This window comes from Oncorhynchus keta, chromosome 10 (genome assembly GCF_023373465.1).
Source record: "Oncorhynchus keta strain PuntledgeMale-10-30-2019 chromosome 10, Oket_V2, whole genome shotgun sequence".
NCBI lineage: Eukaryota > Metazoa > Chordata > Actinopteri > Salmoniformes > Salmonidae > Oncorhynchus > Oncorhynchus keta.
In genome coordinates, this window is record NC_068430.1 from 16,184,776 (window position 1) to 16,201,786 (window position 17,011).

General features: G+C 47.9%; 1 protein-coding gene and 1 long non-coding RNA gene across 30 annotated transcripts in view; one reads left to right on the top strand and one right to left on the bottom strand.

Moving 5' to 3' along the window:
- LOC118389623 (hepatocyte growth factor-like protein) overlaps window positions 1-17,011 on the bottom strand; it is a 43,174-nt gene that overhangs the window by 16,161 nt on the left and 10,002 nt on the right. For both annotated transcript variants that reach the window (XM_052526550.1, XM_052526551.1), the window contains exons 7-17: window positions 16,568-16,688; window positions 11,862-11,980; window positions 11,572-11,743; window positions 10,518-10,648; window positions 10,124-10,226; window positions 9,823-9,959; window positions 9,525-9,557; window positions 9,279-9,396; window positions 2,495-2,572; window positions 2,144-2,290; window positions 1,792-1,898 (exon numbers count right to left, since the gene is read on the bottom strand). In XM_052526550.1, coding sequence (XP_052382510.1) covers window positions 1,792-1,898; window positions 2,144-2,290; window positions 2,495-2,572; window positions 9,279-9,396; window positions 9,525-9,557; window positions 9,823-9,959; window positions 10,124-10,226; window positions 10,518-10,648; window positions 11,572-11,743; window positions 11,862-11,980; window positions 16,568-16,688 — 1,266 coding nt within the window. The remainder of the gene's footprint in view (window positions 1-1,791; window positions 1,899-2,143; window positions 2,291-2,494; window positions 2,573-9,278; window positions 9,397-9,524; window positions 9,558-9,822; window positions 9,960-10,123; window positions 10,227-10,517; window positions 10,649-11,571; window positions 11,744-11,861; window positions 11,981-16,567; window positions 16,689-17,011) is intronic.
- Window positions 3,251-9,252, top strand: LOC127932138 (uncharacterized). 28 transcript variants are annotated; one of them, XR_008144248.1, is made up of 11 exons: window positions 4,149-4,626; window positions 5,101-5,282; window positions 5,607-5,680; window positions 5,753-5,900; window positions 5,939-6,160; window positions 6,660-6,845; window positions 6,882-6,993; window positions 8,257-8,366; window positions 8,511-8,618; window positions 8,968-9,107; window positions 9,141-9,251. It is a non-coding gene; the product is annotated as an uncharacterized LOC127932138 (long non-coding RNA). The 28 variants fall into 28 exon arrangements; XR_008144239.1 differs by having other exon boundaries at window positions 8,511-8,794; window positions 9,040-9,252; XR_008144245.1 differs by having other exon boundaries at window positions 8,968-9,252.

The following is a 17,011-nucleotide window of genomic DNA, read 5'->3' on the forward strand; positions in this document are numbered from 1 at the left end:
GGGTAATGATGGGGAAAATGTGTGGGTAATGATGGGGAAATATGTGGGTAATGTTGGAGAGCAGGTGTGGGTAATGTTGGAGAGCAGGTGTGGGTAATGATGGGGAGCAAGTGTGGGTAATGATGGAGAGCAGGTGTGGGTAATGATGGAGAGCAGGTGTGGGTAATGATGGGGAAAATGTGTGGGTAATGATGGGGAAATGTGTGGGTAATGTTGGAGAGCAGGTGTGGGTAATGTTGGAGAGCAGGTGTGGGTAATGTCTGAGAGCAGGTGTGGTTAATGATGGAGAGCAGGTGTGGGTAATGTTGGAGAGCAGGTGTGGGTAATGTTGGAGAGCAGGTGTGGGTAATGAAGATTATTAACCACTGGCCCTGGCAGACCGGAGGTAGGCGTGACAGTTAGTGTTTCCCCTATGACGTTTCTTTTCAGGGCTAGATTTGAGTTAAATGTTACCACCAACCAGCAATTAATCAGAAACACCTGCAAAGTTCTTCCTATTCGTGAATGACCCAAACAGCTTTTCGCCTCCACTTTTTTTACCAGACTACTTACATAATCTATTGGATAATTTGTAAATTTTCACATATTTTTTTGCTAGTCTGTATATTTATATATGAAATAACAGATATGTAATCATATAGTAACCAAAAAAGTGTTAAACAAATCTAAATATATTTTAGATTTTAGAAGCTTCAAAGTAGCCACCCAAAGTAGCCTTGATGATAGATTTGTTAAAAAGGGTTGAAATATCCAATAAATGTCGTTCCACTTCATGATTGTGTCCCACTTGTTGTTGATTCTTCACAAAAAGATACAGTTTTATATCTTTATGTTTGAAGCCTGAAATGTGGCAAAAGGTCGCAAAGTTCAAGGGGGCCGAATACTTTCGCAAGGCACTGTATAGAATTGTCTATCATATAATGAACAGGCCCCCACAAAAGACAATTCAAGGAACTTGTTAATCTATTTTGTTGTGCTGTTGTTACATTTGTTTTGGTGTTTTGTGTCCAATGTGCTCAGGGTGTTGTTACATGTTATTTGAGATGTGAATCAGGAGCAAAGTCATTCAAGTCTATCATTTCACTTCCTTTGTGAGAACCATGATCAAGGACTTACTTGGCATTTCTGTACTGCAGCCAAAGCCTGCCAGAAGCCTACCTACAAAAGGTTGCACCGTGTCCATTACAATGTACAAAAATGCATGTGTCTTAGGGAAGATGCCAAAACTTTGGAGATAACATTAGATGGCAAAATCAAAGACACTAGTTTCCAAGTAGTTTTCTCTAAATGTTTATGACAAATCCTGCGCCAGAACCAGCCTAGCCAACTTGCTCATCTTTTGAATACGGTGTAATATATATATTTTTTTAAAACAACAACAACAGATAAGGTTAGCAAGTTGGCTAGCTAAGGTTAGCATGTTGGCTAGCTAAGGTTAGCATGTTGGCTAGCTAAGGTTAGCATGTTGGCTAGCTAAGGTTAGCAAGTTGGCTAGCTAAGGTTAGCAAGTTGGCTAGCTAAGGTTAGCAAGTTGGCTAGCTAAGGTTAGCAAGTTGGCTAGCTAAGGTTAGCATGCCTGATAGCTACACTGACGCCATATGGAAATCCCCACAACATTCCTTCCCACCCCCAATTCGTGAATACTGTATGTATAAGTAACCTGTGTCATTCAGGAATTATACCGAAATAGGAGCGGCACTGCCCTCTGGTGGGTGCCTTTAAAGATTCATATTGAGGAATGTGAGTAAATAATATTGAAGCGTTACAATTATGAGCATAGCTCTACTTTACCTTGAGTTTCGCCCCAGCCTGCGATCTCACAGAGGGTTCCTTCTGGAACTATGTAGCGTTCAGGGGGCAGGCATATCTGAGACACACGCTCGTTAAACTGGGCATGGCTAAGGAAGAGGAGGAGGTGAAATAAGGAGGAGAGAGAGCATCAGACTGAGCTGAATGTGGATTTAAATGGATTTTCTGTTAAATCATATTGGGTGGTCTAGTTGGAAAAGTGGTATGATAATATTGCTTGGGTACTGTACGTGTACGATATACTGTACGTGTACGATATACTGTATGTGTGTACCGTATGTGGTTAGTGTGTGTGTGTGTATGTGCGTCGCTGCATGCATGTGTTTGTACGCACTATTCCAGTTGTAGCATGACCAGCTGGGACTCAGAGGGTCCACAGACGATCTTGGTGAGAGGGATAGTCTGTCGGTCTGGCTCTCCTACTATGGGATTACGAAACAATGTCCCCATCATGGCCGAGTACCCCGGAAGGTCGACATAGCTGCACATAGAGGAACATACACTGACCAACGATCCTCATCACATTCAAGAGATTTATACCATTTGAGGTTACTTTAGGCTTGTTGTTTTAGAGTCTAGATCTGGTTCTTTTAAAATGTATTGGATTTTACACTTTTTACTTTATTTTACTGTGTTTTAAGAAACAACAATAACATGTAAATTCATTAGAAATCATAAAGCATACCAAGAGGAGAAACACTGCTTAGTACTGATCACCCATTTGGAGCTAACCAGGGAGCCTCCACAGAAATGGTTTCCTTTCCTGCACACAAGGAGAGAGAGAGGTCATGAATACTGGGCTCTAATGTGGAGAGAGAGAGGGATTATGAAGACTACGCTCTAACAAGGGGACAAGGGGAACGAGAGAGACAGAGAGTGAGAGAGAGAGTGAGAGAGAGAGTGAGAGAGAGAGAGAGAGAGAGAGAGAGAGAGAGAGAGAGAGAGAGAGAGAAAGAGAGAGAGAGACAGACAGAAAGAGAGAGAGAGATTATGAAGACTAGGCTCTAACAAGGGGAAGGAGAGAGAGGGAGAGAGACAGAGAGAGAGAGATTATGAAGACTGGGCTCTAACAAGGGGAAGGAGAGAGAGGGAGAGAGAGAGAGAGAGAAATTATGAAGACTAGGCTCTAACAAGGGGAAGGAGAGAGAGGGAGAGAGACAGAGAGGGAGAGATTATGAAGACTAGGCTCTAACAAGGGGAAGGAGAGAGAGAGAAAGAGAGAAAGTGAAAGAGAGAGATGAAGACTAGGCTCTAACAAGGGGAAGGAGAGAGAGAGAGAGAGAGAGAGAGATTATGAAGACTAGGCTCTAACAAGGGGAAGGAGAGAGAGAGAGAGAGAGAGAGATTATGAAGACTAGGCTCTAACAAGGGGAAGGAGAGAGAGAGAGAGAGATGAAGACTAGGCTCTAACAAGGGGAAGGAGAGAGAGAGAGAGAGATGAAGACTAGGCTCTAACAAGGGGAAGGAGAGAGAGAGAGAGATGAAGACTAGGCTCTAACAAGGGGAAGGGGAGAGAGATGAAGACTAGGATCTAACAAGGGGAAGGAGAGAGAGAGAAAGAGAGAAAGTGAAAGAGAGAGATGAAGACTAGGCTCTAACAAGGGGAAGGAGAGAGAGAGAGAGAGAGAGAGATTATGAAGACTAGGCTCTAACAAGGGGAAGGAGAGAGAGAGATTATGAAGACTAGGCTCTAACAAGGGGAAGGAGAGAGAGAGAGAGAGATGAAGACTAGGCTCTAACAAGGGGAAGGAGAGAGAGAGAGAGAGAGAGATGAAGACTAGGCTCTAACAAGGGGAAGGAGAGAGAGAGAGAGATGAAGACTAGGCTCTAACAAGGGGAAGGGGAGAGAGATGAAGACTAGGCTCTAACAAGGAGAGAGAGAGAGAGAGAGAGAGAGAGAGAGAGAGAGAGAGAGAGAGAGAGAGAGAGAGAGAGAGAGAGAGAGAGAGAGAGAGAGAGAGAGAGAGAGAGAGAGAGAGAGAGGTTATGAAGACTGGGCTCTAACAGGGGGAGAGAGAGGTTATGAGGACTGGGCTCTAACAGGGGGAGACAGAGAGGTTATGAAGACTGGGGTCTAACAGGGGGAGAGAGAGGTTATGAAGACTGGGGTCTAACAGGGGGAGAGAGAGGTTATGAAGACTGGGGTCTAACAGGGGGAGAGAGAGGTTATGAAGACTGGGCTCTAACAGGGGGAGAGAGAGGTTATGAGGACTGGCGTCGAACAGGGGGAGAGAGAGGTTATGAGGACTGGGCTCTAACAGGGGGAGAGAGAGGTTATGAGGACTGGGCTCTAACAGGGGGAGAGAGAGGTTATGAGGACTGGCGTCGAACAGGGGGAGAGAGAGTTTATGAGGACTGGGCTCTAACAGGGGGAGAGAGAGGTTATGAAGACTGGGCTCTAACAGGGGGAGAGAGAGGTTATGAAGACTGGGCTCTAACAGGGGGAGACAGAGAGGTTATGAGGACTGGGCTCTAACAAGGGGAGAGAGAGGTTATGAGGACTGGGCTCTAACAGGGGGAGAGAGAGGTTATGAAGACTGGGCTCTAACAGGGGGAGAGAGAGGTTATGAGGACTGGGCTCTAACAGGGGGAGAGAGAGGTTATGAAGACTGGGCTCTAACAGGGGGAGACAGAGAGGTTATGAAGACTGGGCTCTAACAGGGGGAGAGAGAGGTTATGAGGACTGGCGTCGAACAGGGGGAGAGAGAGGTTATGAGGACTGGGCTCTAACAGGGGGAGAGAGAGGTTATGAAGACTGGGCTCTAACAGGGGGAGAGAGAGGTTATGAGGACTGGCGTCGAACAGGGGGAGAGAGAGGTTATGAGGACTGGGCTCTAACAGGGGGAGAGAGAGGTTATGAGGACTGGGCTCTAACAGGGGGAGAGAGAGGTTATGAAGACTGGGCTCTAACAGGGGGAGAGAGAGGTTATGAGGACTGGGCTCTAACAGGGGGAGAGAGAGGTTATGAGGACTGGGCTCTAACAGGGGGAGACAGAGAGGTTATGAGGACTGGGCTCTAACAAGGGGAGAGAGAGGTTATGAGGACTGGGCTCTAACAGGGGGAGAGAGAGGTTATGAAGACTGGGCTCTAACAGGGGGAGAGAGAGGTTATGAGGACTGGGCTCTAACAGGGGGAGAGAGAGGTTATGAAGACTGGGCTCTAACAGGGGGAGACAGAGAGGTTATGAAGACTGGGCTCTAACAGGGGGAGAGAGAGGTTATGAGGACTGGGCTCTAACAGGGGGAGACAGAGAGGTTATGAGGACTGGGCTCTAACAAGGGGAGAGAGAGGTTATGAGGACTGGGCTCTAACAGGGGGAGAGAGAGGTTATGAAGACTGGGCTCTAACAGGGGGAGAGAGAGGTTATGAGGACTGGGCTCTAACAGGGGGAGAGAGAGGTTATGAAGACTGGGCTCTAACAGGGGGAGACAGAGAGGTTATGAAGACTGGGCTCTAACAGGGGGAGAGAGAGGTTATGAGGACTGGCGTCGAACAGGGGGAGAGAGAGGTTATGAGGACTGGGCTCTAACAGGGGGAGAGAGAGGTTATGAAGACTGGGCTCTAACAGGGGGAGAGAGAGGTTATGAGGACTGGCGTCGAACAGGGGGAGAGAGAGGTTATGAAGACTGGGCTCTAACAGGGGGAGAGAGAGGTTATGAAGACTGGGCTCTAACAGGGGGAGAGAGAGGTTATGAAGACTGGGGTCTAACAGGGGGAGAGAGAGGTTATGAGGACTGGGCTCTAACAGGGGGAGAGAGAGGTTATGAGGACTGGGCTCTAACAGGGGGAGAGAGAGGTTATGAAGACTGGGCTCTAACAGGGGGAGAGAGAGGTTATGAAGACTGGGCTCTAACAGGGGGAGACAGAGAGGTTATGAAGACTGGGCTCTAACAGGGGGAGAGAGAGGTTATGAAGACTGGGCTCTAACAGGGGGAGAGAGAGGTTATGAAGACTGGGCTCTAACAGGGGGAGAGAGAGGTTATGAAGACTGGGCTCTAACAGGGGGAGACAGAGAGGTTATGAAGACTGGGCTCTAACAGGGGGAGACAGAGAGGTTATGAAGACTGGGCTCTAACAGGGGGAGAGAGAGGTTATGAAGACTGGGCTCTAACAGGGGGAGACAGAGAGGTTATGAAGACTGGGCTCTAACAGGGGGAGAGAGAGGTTATGAAGACTGGGCTCTAACAGGGGGAGACAGAGAGGTTATGAAGACTGGGCTCTAACAGGGGGAGACAGAGAGGTTATGAAGACTGGGCTCTAACAGGGGGAGAGAGAGGTTATGAAGACTGGGCTCTAACAGGGGGAGAGAGAGGTTATGAAGACTGGGCTCTAACAGGGGGAGACAGAGAGGTTATGAAGACTGGGGTCTAACAGGGGGAGAGAGAGGTTATGAGGACTGGGCTCTAACAGGGGGAGAGAGAGGTTATGAAGACTGGGCTCTAACAGGGGGAGAGAGAGGTTATGAGGACTGGCGTCGAACAGGGGAGAGAGAGGTTATGAAGACTGGGCTCTAACAGGGGAGAGAGAGGTTATGAAGACTGGGCTCTAACAGGGGAGAGAGAGGTTATGAGGACTGGGCTCTAACAGGGGGAGAGAGAGGTTATGAGGACTGGGCTCTAACAGGGGGAGAGAGAGGTTATGAGGACTGGGCTCTAACAGGGGGAGAGAGAGGTTATGAAGACTGGGCTCTAACAGGGGAGAGAGAGGTTATGAGGACTGGGGTCTAACAGGGGGAGAGAGAGGTTATGAGGACTGGGCTCTAACAGGGGGAGAGAGAGGTTATGAGGACTGGGCTCTAACAGGGGGAGAGAGAGGTTATGAAGACTGGGCTCTAACAGGGGAGAGAGAGGTTATGAAGACTGGGCTCTAACAGGGGGAGACAGAGAGGTTATGAAGACTGGGCTCTAACAGGGGGAGAGAGAGGTTATGAAGACTGGGCTCTAACAGGGGGAGAGAGAGGTTATGAAGACTGGGCTCTAACAGGGGGAGACAGAGAGGTTATGAAGACTGGGCTCTAACAGGGGGAGACAGAGAGGTTATGAAGACTGGGCTCTAACAGGGGGAGAGAGAGGTTATGAAGACTGGGCTCTAACAGGGGGAGACAGAGAGGTTATGAAGACTGGGCTCTAACAGGGGGAGAGAGAGGTTATGAAGACTGGGCTCTAACAGGGGGAGACAGAGAGGTTATGAAGACTGGGCTCTAACAGGGGGAGACAGAGAGGTTATGAAGACTGGGCTCTAACAGGGGGAGAGAGAGGTTATGAAGACTGGGCTCTAACAGGGGGAGAGAGAGGTTATGAAGACTGGGCTCTAACAGGGGGAGACAGAGAGGTTATGAAGACTGGGGTCTAACAGGGGGAGAGAGAGGTTATGAGGACTGGGCTCTAACAGGGGGAGAGAGAGGTTATGAAGACTGGGCTCTAACAGGGGGAGAGAGAGGTTATGAGGACTGGCGTCGAACAGGGGGAGAGAGAGGTTATGAAGACTGGGCTCTAACAGGGGGAGACAGAGAGGTTATGAAGACTGGGGTCTAACAGGGGGAGAGAGAGGTTATGAGGACTGGGCTCTAACAGGGGGAGAGAGAGGTTATGAAGACTGGGCTCTAACAGGGGGAGAGAGAGGTTATGAGGACTGGCGTCGAACAGGGGGAGAGAGAGGTTATGAAGACTGGGCTCTAACAGGGGGAGAGAGAGGTTATGAGGACTGGGCTCTAACAGGGGGAGAGAGAGAGGTTATGAGGACTGGGCTCTAACAGGGGGAGAGAGAGGTTATGAGGACTGGGCTCTAACAGGGGGAGAGAGAGGTTATGAGGACTGGGCTCTAACAGGGGGAGAGAGGTTATGAAGACTGGGCTCTAACAGGGGAGAGAGAGGTTATGAGGACTGGGCTCTAACAGGGGGAGAGAGAGGTTATGAGGACTGGGCTCTAACAGGGGGAGAGAGAGGTTATGAGGACTGGGCTCTAACAGGGGGAGAGAGAGGTTATGAGGACTGGGCTCTAACAGGGGAGAGAGAGGTTATGAGGACTGGGCTCTAACAGGGGAGAGAGAGGTTATGAGGACTGGGCTCTAACAGGGGGAGAGAGAGGTTATGAGGACTGGGCTCTAACAGGGGGAGAGAGAGGTTATGAGGACTGGGCTCTAACAGGGGGAGAGAGAGGTTATGAAGACTGGGCTCTAACAGGGGGAGACAGAGAGGTTATGAAGACTGGCGTCGAACAGGGGGAGAGAGAGGTTATGAAGACTGGGCTCTAACAGGGGGAGAGAGAGGTTATGAGGACTGGGCTCTAACAGGGGGAGAGAGAGGTTATGAGGACTGGCGTCGAACAGGGGGAGAGAGAGGTTATGAGGACTGGGGTCTAACAGGGGGAGAGAGGTTATGAGGACTGGGGTCTAACAGGGGGAGAGAGAGGTTATGAAGACTGGGCTCTAACAGGGGGAGAGAGAGGTTATGAAGACTGGGCTCTAACAGGGGGAGAGAGAGGTTATGAAGACTGGGCTCTAACAGGGGGAGAGAGAGGTTATGAAGACTGGGCTCTAACAGGGGGAGACAGAGAGGTTATGAGGACTGGGCTCTAACAGGGGGAGAGAGAGGTTATGAGGACTGGGCTCTAACAGGGGGAGAGGGAGATTATGAAGACTGGGCTCTAACAGGGGGAGAGAGAGGTTATGAGGACTGGGCTCTAACAGGGGGAGAGAGAGGTTATGAAGACTGGGGTCTAACAGGGGGAGAGAGAGGTTATGAGGACTGGGCTCTAACAGGGGGAGAGAGAGGTTATGAAGACTGGGCTCTAACAGGGGGAGAGAGAGGTTATGAAGACTGGCGTCGAACAGGGGGAGAGAGAGGTTATGAAGACTGGCGTCGAACAGGGGGACAGAGAGGTTATGAGGACTGGGCTCTAACAGGGGGAGAGAGGTTATGAAGACTGGGCTCTAACAGGGGGAGAGAGGTTATGAGGACTGGGCTCTAACAGGGGGAGAGAGAGGTTATGAAGACTGGGCTCTAACAGGGGGAGAGAGGTTATGAGGACTGGGGTCTAACAGGGGAGAGAGGTTATGAGGACTGGGGTCTAACAGGGGGAGAGAGGTTATGAAGACTGGGCTCTAACAGGGGGAGAGAGAGGTTATGAGGACTGGGGTCTAACAGGGGGAGAGAGAGGTTATGAGGACTGGCGTCGAACAGGGGGAGAGAGAGGTTATGAAGACTGGGCTCTAACAGGGGGAGAGAGAGGTTATGAAGACTGGGCTCTAACAGGGGGAGAGAGGTTATGAGGACTGGGGTCTAACAGGGGGAGAGAGGTTATGAGGACTGGGGTCTAACAGGGGAGAGAGGTTATGAAGACTGGGCTCTAACAGGGGGAGAGAGAGGTTATGAAGACTGGGCTCGAACAGGGGGAGAGAGATGTTATGAAGACTGAGCTCTTACAGGGGGGGACAGAGAGGTTATGAAGACTGCAGCCTCAGACTGACCTGTCTCTGAGACTGACGGTCCAGGGAGAGTTTCCAGGAAGCCCACCAACAATACGCAGCATTAGGCTCTTGGCCAAACGATCCTCTCTCTTTCCACACTCATTAAACTCCACAATCTCTGTGTGTGCGTGAGCGCGCGCGTACACACACACACGTTGATGAGTAAAGTTGTTTACACAGGTCCACTTCCAGAAAATACTGATTTTTCATTGTAGTTACATATTACATATCCCTTTAAAAACTCACCTGATGGCTCAATGATGGACACTTTCTCCCCAGCTGTTCAAACAACAATAACCAGAATAATTATTTAATCAGTTTATAACAACACAGGCCCATAGAGGGATTAGTGCTTTGAGCAAAATGTATGAAAATAGTTTCATAGTGTTAGTAAGTTAATATTGTTATTATTAATAATAATGTTAGGCCTACTACTAGAGCATAGAGATAAGAGATAATGAGTGACAGAGTAACAAGAGAACGATATGGAGAGAGGAATGTGATTCCTGAGGGCACAGAGTTATGGGAGGAGGGGAATCTTTACCACATTGCTTGATGGCACAGTAGTCAAACTCTGTTTTGGGGTCAGTGGTGTAGCACCAGGGTCCGTGCTGGTCCCCATCTGGGTTCCGGCAGTAGTTCTCTGTCAGGTTGGCATCAGGGTGGGTCCCTGGGTTTATCCTGGAAAACCACAGTACAGTAAACTTCCCTATGCATGGCCCAGGAGACACTTCTACAAACACATGACACTATCCCATAAATAACTATATATTCAGTTTCCGTCTTTGACAACACCAAATAGACCTGCCTTTTATGAATTCATGATTAATTACATTTTTTCATACTTTGTTTTGTGAGGCATGTTGACACTCCACTTCTGACAGGTGATGCCCTTACGCGTCTTACGGACTACACCCCTGTAGTTTTTACCATTTTCATGGTAGCAATCTAGGGTGTGGGGAAAAAGGACATAAAACATGATTACAGACACCAGGGTTGGGATCAATTCCATTTGAATTCCAGTCAATACACTAACAATCCAATTCCCTTTTCTCTTTAATGCTTTTCAATGAGAAAAATGTGGAATTGGAATTTGGTTAACCTTAAAAAACTACTGGAATTGAAATAGAATTAACCCCCAACCACTTCTTTGTGTTATTAAGTAGACTTGTGTTTGAGGAACCTCGATTGCATTGAGAGAGAGCATCGGGCCCATTGAAACACCAGAGGGCAGTGTACCCTCAGCTTCAATGTCGTCTGCACAGCGTTTGATCTGTAAACAAAGAGCCGTCCTCATCTCAGGCACAGACGTGAAGCACCAGGGTGCCTCGGATCCATCTGGGTTACGACAGTAGTTCTCCTCCAAGCCCCTGAAAGCAATGGTATAGTACAGACAATAAGTATAGCACACAGAAACACATGGATCATTATTCATGGATAAATACAGTATGTTGGATGTATGCTACTGAATCTCAGTCGCTCTGGACATGAGATTCTGCTATGACTAAATTGTAAATGTATTCTAGGAACATAAATAACTAGACCCAAGATCAGCCATTCATGTAGATATTCATGTCAATAAACTTCACTTCACTCCTCATACCACCTCTCATCCCTTTAACCAGCAGTCCCACCTCTCATCCCTTTAACCAGCAGTCCCACCTCTCATCCCTTTAACCAGCAGTCCCACCTCTCATCCCTTTAACCAGCAGTCCCACCTCTCATCCCTTTAACCAGCAGTCCCACCTCTCATCCCTTTAACCAGCAGTCCCACCTCTCATCCCTTTAACCAGCAGTCCCACCTCTCATCCCTTTAACCAGCAGTCCCACCTCTCATCCCTTTAACCAGCAGTCCCACCTCTCATCCCTTTAACCAGCAGTCCCACCTCTCATCCCTTTAACCAGCAGTCCCACCTCTCATCCCTTTAACCATCAGTCCCACCTCTCATCCCTTTAACCATCAGTCCCACCTCTCATCCCTTTAACCAGCAGTCCCACCTCTCATCCCTTTAACCAGCAGTCCCACCTCTCATCCCTTTAACCATCAGTCCATCTTCTCATCCCTTTAACCATCAGTCCCACCTCTCATCCCTTTAACCATCAGTCCATCTTCTCATCCCTTTAACCATCAGTCCATCTTCTCATCCCTTTAACCAGCAGTCCCACCTCTCATCCCTTTAACCAGCACTCCCACCTCTCATCCCTTTAACCAGCAGTCCCACCTCTCATCCCTTTAACCATCAATCCCACCTCTCATTCATCCATCCCTCTATCGCCTGTTTTTCTGGCTTACTTGCATTCGTAGGTGTTTGGGTAGAAGGGGTGCTCATGCGGGTACTGGGCGTCCCAACGCTGACAGGCGATACCGCCGGTCGTCTCATTTACTTTACCGCGGTAATCCTCCCCGCGACCACGGAAACAGTTTGTGGTGTAGCTGGACCGGAGGCGTCTCTTTGTAACCACAGCTAGAGTGAAGGAGAAAAGTGACATTATGAGGGCCGATATAGATTGTATTACATTGTTATAATGATGGAATAGTGTGAATTAATGGACTGGGTGGGTGTATGAGGGGGAAAGACATACAGCACTTGCTGATCTCGCAGCGCTCTCTCTCCATATCAGCGTCTGTGGTGTAGCACCAGGGAACAGGGGAGGCATCTGGGTTACGGCAGTAGTCATCATCCAAGCTCTTATCTGGATACCTGGAAAGTACATGTACAATATTCCAGCACAATGTTAGGAAATTCTCAATTGGAATGATTGATTGTTCTCTACTCTGTTACAGTACTAAATATTGATTAGACAGGAGTAATGCTGGCCGTATACAGTGCATTCGGAAAGTATTCAAACCCCTTCACCTTTTCCACATTTTGCACATGAATTACAAGTAAAAAACTGAAATATTACATTTACATCAGTATTCAGACCCTTTACTCAGTACTTTGCTGAAGCACTTTTAGCAGCGATTACAGCCTCAAGTCTTCTTGGGTATGATGCTACAAGCTTGGCACACCTGTATTTGGGGATTTTCTCCCATTCTTCTCTGCAGATCTTCTCAAGCTCTGTCAGGTTGGATGGGGAGCGTCGCTGCACAGCTATTTTCAGGTCTCTCCAGTGATGTTCGATTGGGGTCAAGTCCGGGCTCTGGCTGGACCAGAGATTTGTCATTCAGAGACTTGTCCTGAAGCCACTACTGCGTTATCTTGGCTGTGTGCTTAGGGTCGTTGTCCTGTTGGAAGGCGAATCTTCACCCCAGTCTGAAGTCCTGAGCGCTCTGGAGCAAGTTTTCATCAAGGATCTCTCTGTACTTTGCTCCGTTCATCTTTGCCTTGATCCTGACTAGTCTCCCAGTCCCTGCCGCTGAAAAACACACCCACAGCATGATGCTGCCACCACCATGATTCACCGTAAGGGTGATGCCAAGTTTCTTCCAGACATGATGCTTGGTATTCAGTCCAAATAGTTAAATCTTGGTTTCATCAGTCTGGGAGTCCTTTAAGTGCCTTTTGACAAACTCCAAGCGGGCCGTCATGTGCCTTTTACTGTGGAGTGGCCACTCTACTGACAGGTTTGGATTTATGAACTTTAAATCCTTATTAATCATTAGTTATAATAGAGAAACGAGGGGTGCCATAGCTGAGGGGCTTCACCAGAGGTTAATGGTTATCTGTAAGAGGAAAGTATATGGTGGGGGCAATTGAGCTTGGAATGTATTGAGTGTAGGGAGAGCGATCACATGTGTCAGGCATTGAGAAGGGGAGAGAGCCATGGATTAGTGATGAAGGGGGCGAGATCAGGTCAGGTCACGTTAAGGGAGAAATTAAAGTTTATGGCCCGTGTTTGTTCAGATGTGTAGGAAGAGACTAGGAGGAAGGCTTAAATATCACTGCTTGTCTGAAAAGGTCTTTGTCTAATGCAACTGTATTGATCCTCTGGGAAGAATAAACCTGGTTAAGATTTCATAGTGTCAGTAGAGTTTTTACTCTGGAAATTAGAGCCTAACACTACCATAAAGGCCTGATTGGTGGCGTGCTGCAGAGATGGTTGTCCTTCTGGAAGGTTCTCCCATCTCCACAGAGGAACTCTGGAGCTCAGGCAGAGTGACCATTGGGTTCTTGGTCACCTCCCTGACCAAGGCCCTTCTTCCCCGATTGCTCAGTTTGGCCGGGCAGCCAGGTCTACGAAGGGTCTTGGTGGTTCCAAACTTCTTCCATATAAGAATGATGGAGGCCACTGTGTTCTTGGGGACCTTCAATGCTGCAGAAATGTTTTGGTACCCTCTCCCAGATCTGTGCTTCAACACAATCTTGTCTCGGAGCTCTACGGACAATTCAGTTGACCGCATAGCTTGGTTTTTGCTCTGACATGCACTGTCAACTGTAAGACCTTATATAGATAGGTGCGTGCCTTTCCAAATCATCTCCAATCAATATAATTTAACAGGTAGACTCCAATCAAGTCTTAGATACATCTCAATGATGATCAATGGAAACAGGATACACCTGAACTCAGTTTCGAGTCTCATAGCAAAGGGTCTGTATACTTATGTAAATGAGGTATTTAAAAAATATGAACTTGCAAAAAATGATAAAAACCTGCTTTCGCTTTGTCATTATGGGTTCTGTGTGTAAATTGATGAGGGGAAAAAACTATTTAATACATTTTAGAATAAGGCTGTAAAGTAACAACATTTTGAAAAAGTGAAGGGGTCTGAATACTTTTCAAATGCACTGTACAAAGGCATGTAGGCCTACAACAAAAAGCACGTAAAAGAGTGGTGGTTGTAGTGGTGGTAGTGGTTGTGGTAGTGGTTGTGGTAGTGGTTGTAGTTGTAGTGGTTGTAGTTGTAGTGGTACTGGTTGTAGTGGTGGTGGTTATAGTGGTTGTAGTTGTAGTGGTGGTTGTAGTGGTGGTAGTGGTGATTGTGGTGGTGGTTGTAGTGGTGGTAGTGGTGGTGGTGGTGGTTGTAGTGATTGTAGTGGTAGTGGTGATTGTGGTGGTGGTTGTAGTGGTGGTAGTGGTGATTGTGGTGGTGGTTGTAGTGGTTGTGGTGATTGTGGTGGTGGTTGTAGTGGAGGTTGTAGTGATGATAGTGGTTGTGGTTGTAGTGGTTACAGTGGTGGTGGTTGTAGTAGTGATAGTGGTGGTGGTTGTGGTGGAGATTGTTGTGGTTATAGTGGTGGTGGTTGTAGTGGTGATAGTGGTGGTGGTTGTAGTGGTGATTGTGGTGGTGGTTGTAGTGGTTGTGGTGATTGTGGTGGTGGTTGTAGTGGTGGTTGTGGTGGAGATTGTTGTGGTTATAGTGGTGGTGGTTGTAGTGGTGATAGTGGTGGTGGTTGTAGTGGTGATAGTGGTGGTGGTTGTAGTGGTGGTGGTTGTAGTGGTAGGTGATAAAAATAGTGGAGTGGTAGTGGTAGTGGTTGTAGTGGTGGTAGTGGTTATAATGGTTGTGGTGGTGGTAGTGGTTATAGTTGTAGTGGTAGTGGTGGTGATTGTAGTGGTGGTTGTGGTGGAGGTTGTAGTGGTGATAGTGGTGGGGGTTGTAGTGGTAGGTGATAAAAATTGTGTAGTGGTAGTGGTTGTAGTGGTGGTAGTGGTTGTGGTGGTGGTAGTGGTTATAGTTGTGGTGGTAGTGGTGGTGATTGTAGTGGTGATAGTGGTGGAGGTTGTAGTGGTGATAGTGGTGGAGGTTGTAGTGGTGATAGTGGTGGGGGTTGTAGCGGTGGTGGTTGTAATGGTTACAGTGGTGGTGGTTGTAGTGGTGATAGTGGTGGTGGTTGTAGTGGTGATAGTGGTGGTGGTTGTAGCGGTGGTGGTTGTAGTGGTTACAGTGGTGGTGGTTGTAGTGGTTACAGTGGTGGTGGTTGTAGTGGTGATAGTGGTGGTGGTTGTAGTGGTGATAGTGGTGGTGGTTGTAGCGGTGGTGGTTGTAATGGTGGTGGTTGGAGTGATGGTGGTTGGAGTGGTGATAGTTGTGGTGGTTGGAGTTGTGGTGGTTGGAGTGGTGAAAGTTGTTCCTGTTAAAGTGGTGATAGTGGTGGTGGTTATAGTGATGGTTGTAGTGGCGGTGGTTGTAGTGGTGATAGTGGTGGTGGTTGTAATCGTGGTGGTTGGTGTGGTGATAGTTGTTGTGGTGATAGTGGTGGTGGTTGTAGTGGTGATAGTGGTGGTTGTAGTGGTGGTGGTTGTAGTGGTGGTTGTAGTGGTGGTTGTGGTGGTTGTAGTAGTGGTTGTGGTGGTGGTGGTTGTGGTTGTAGTGGTGGTTATAGTGATGGTTGTAGTGGTGGTTATAGTGGTGGTGGTTGTAGTGGTGGTTGGAGTTGTGGTGGTTGGAGTGGTGAAAGTTGTTCCGGTTATAGTGGTGATAGTGGTGGTGGTTGTAGTGGTGGTGGTGGTTGTAGTAGTGGTTGTAGTGGTGGTGGTTGTAGTGATGGTTGTAGTGGTGGTTATAGTGATGGTTGTAGTGGCGGTGGTTGTAGTGGTGATAGTGGTGGTGGTTGTAATCGTGGTGGTTGTTGTGGTGATAGTGGTGGTGGTTGTAGTGGTGATAGTGGTGGTTGTAGTGGTGGTGGTTGTAGTGGTGGTTGTAGTGGTGGTTGTGGTGGTGGTGGTTGTAGTAGTGGTTGTGGTGGTTGTGGTTGTAGTGGTGGTTATAGTGATGGTTGTAGTGGTGGTTATAGTGGTGGTGGTTGTAGTGGTGGTTGTAGTGGTGGTGGTTGTAGTGGTGATAGTGGTGGTGGTTGTAGCGGTGGTGGTTGTAGTGGTGGTGGTTGTAGTGGTGATGGTGGTTGTAGTGGTGGTTGTGGTGATAGTGGTGGTGGTTGTAGTGGTTGTGGTGATAGTGGTGGTTGTAGTGGTGGTGGTTATAGTGATGGTTGTAGTGGCGGTGGTTGTAGTGGTGATAGTGGTGGTGGTTGTAATGGTGGTGGTTGTTGTGGTGATAGTTGTTGTGGTTATAGTGATGGTGGTTGTAGTGGTGATGGTTGTAGTGGTTATAGTGTTGGTGGTTGTAGTGGTGATAGTGGTGGTGATTGTAGTGGTGGTGGTTGTAGTGGTTGTAGCAGTGGTTGTGGTTGTGGTTGTTGTAGTGATGGTTGTAGTGGTGGTTATAATGATGGTTGTAGTGGTGGTTATAGTGGTGGTGGTTGTAGTGGTGATAGTGGTGGTGGTTGTAGTGGTTATTGTGGTGGTGGTTGTCGTGGTGATAGTGGTGGTGGTTATAATGGTGGTGGTTGTAGTGGTGGTGGTTGTAGTGGTAGGTGATAATAGCGCTGGGTGGACAGACATACTTCTCAGGCTGGTAGATGTGTTGGTGTGGGTACTGCTGGTCCCAACGTTGGCACTCTCTGCCACTCACTGTGTGGTCAACCTGACCCCTGTAGTCTTCCCCATTACATGTGATACACACCTCTGTGCACAAACCCAAACACACACAATTTGTAACAACACTGTGTTGTTCTCTGTGATCAAAACAGATACAGTGCCTTGCGAATGTATTCGGCCCCCTTTTGCCACATTTCAGGCTTCAAACATAAAGATATAAAACTGTATTTTTTTGTGAAGAATCAACAACAAGTGGGACACAATCATGAAGTGGAATGACATTTATTGGATATTTCAAACTTTTTTATCAAATCAAAAACTGAAAAATTGGGCGTGCAAAATTATTCAGCCCCTTTACTTTCAGTGCAGCAAACTCTCTCCAGAAGTTCAGTGAGGATCTCTGAATGATC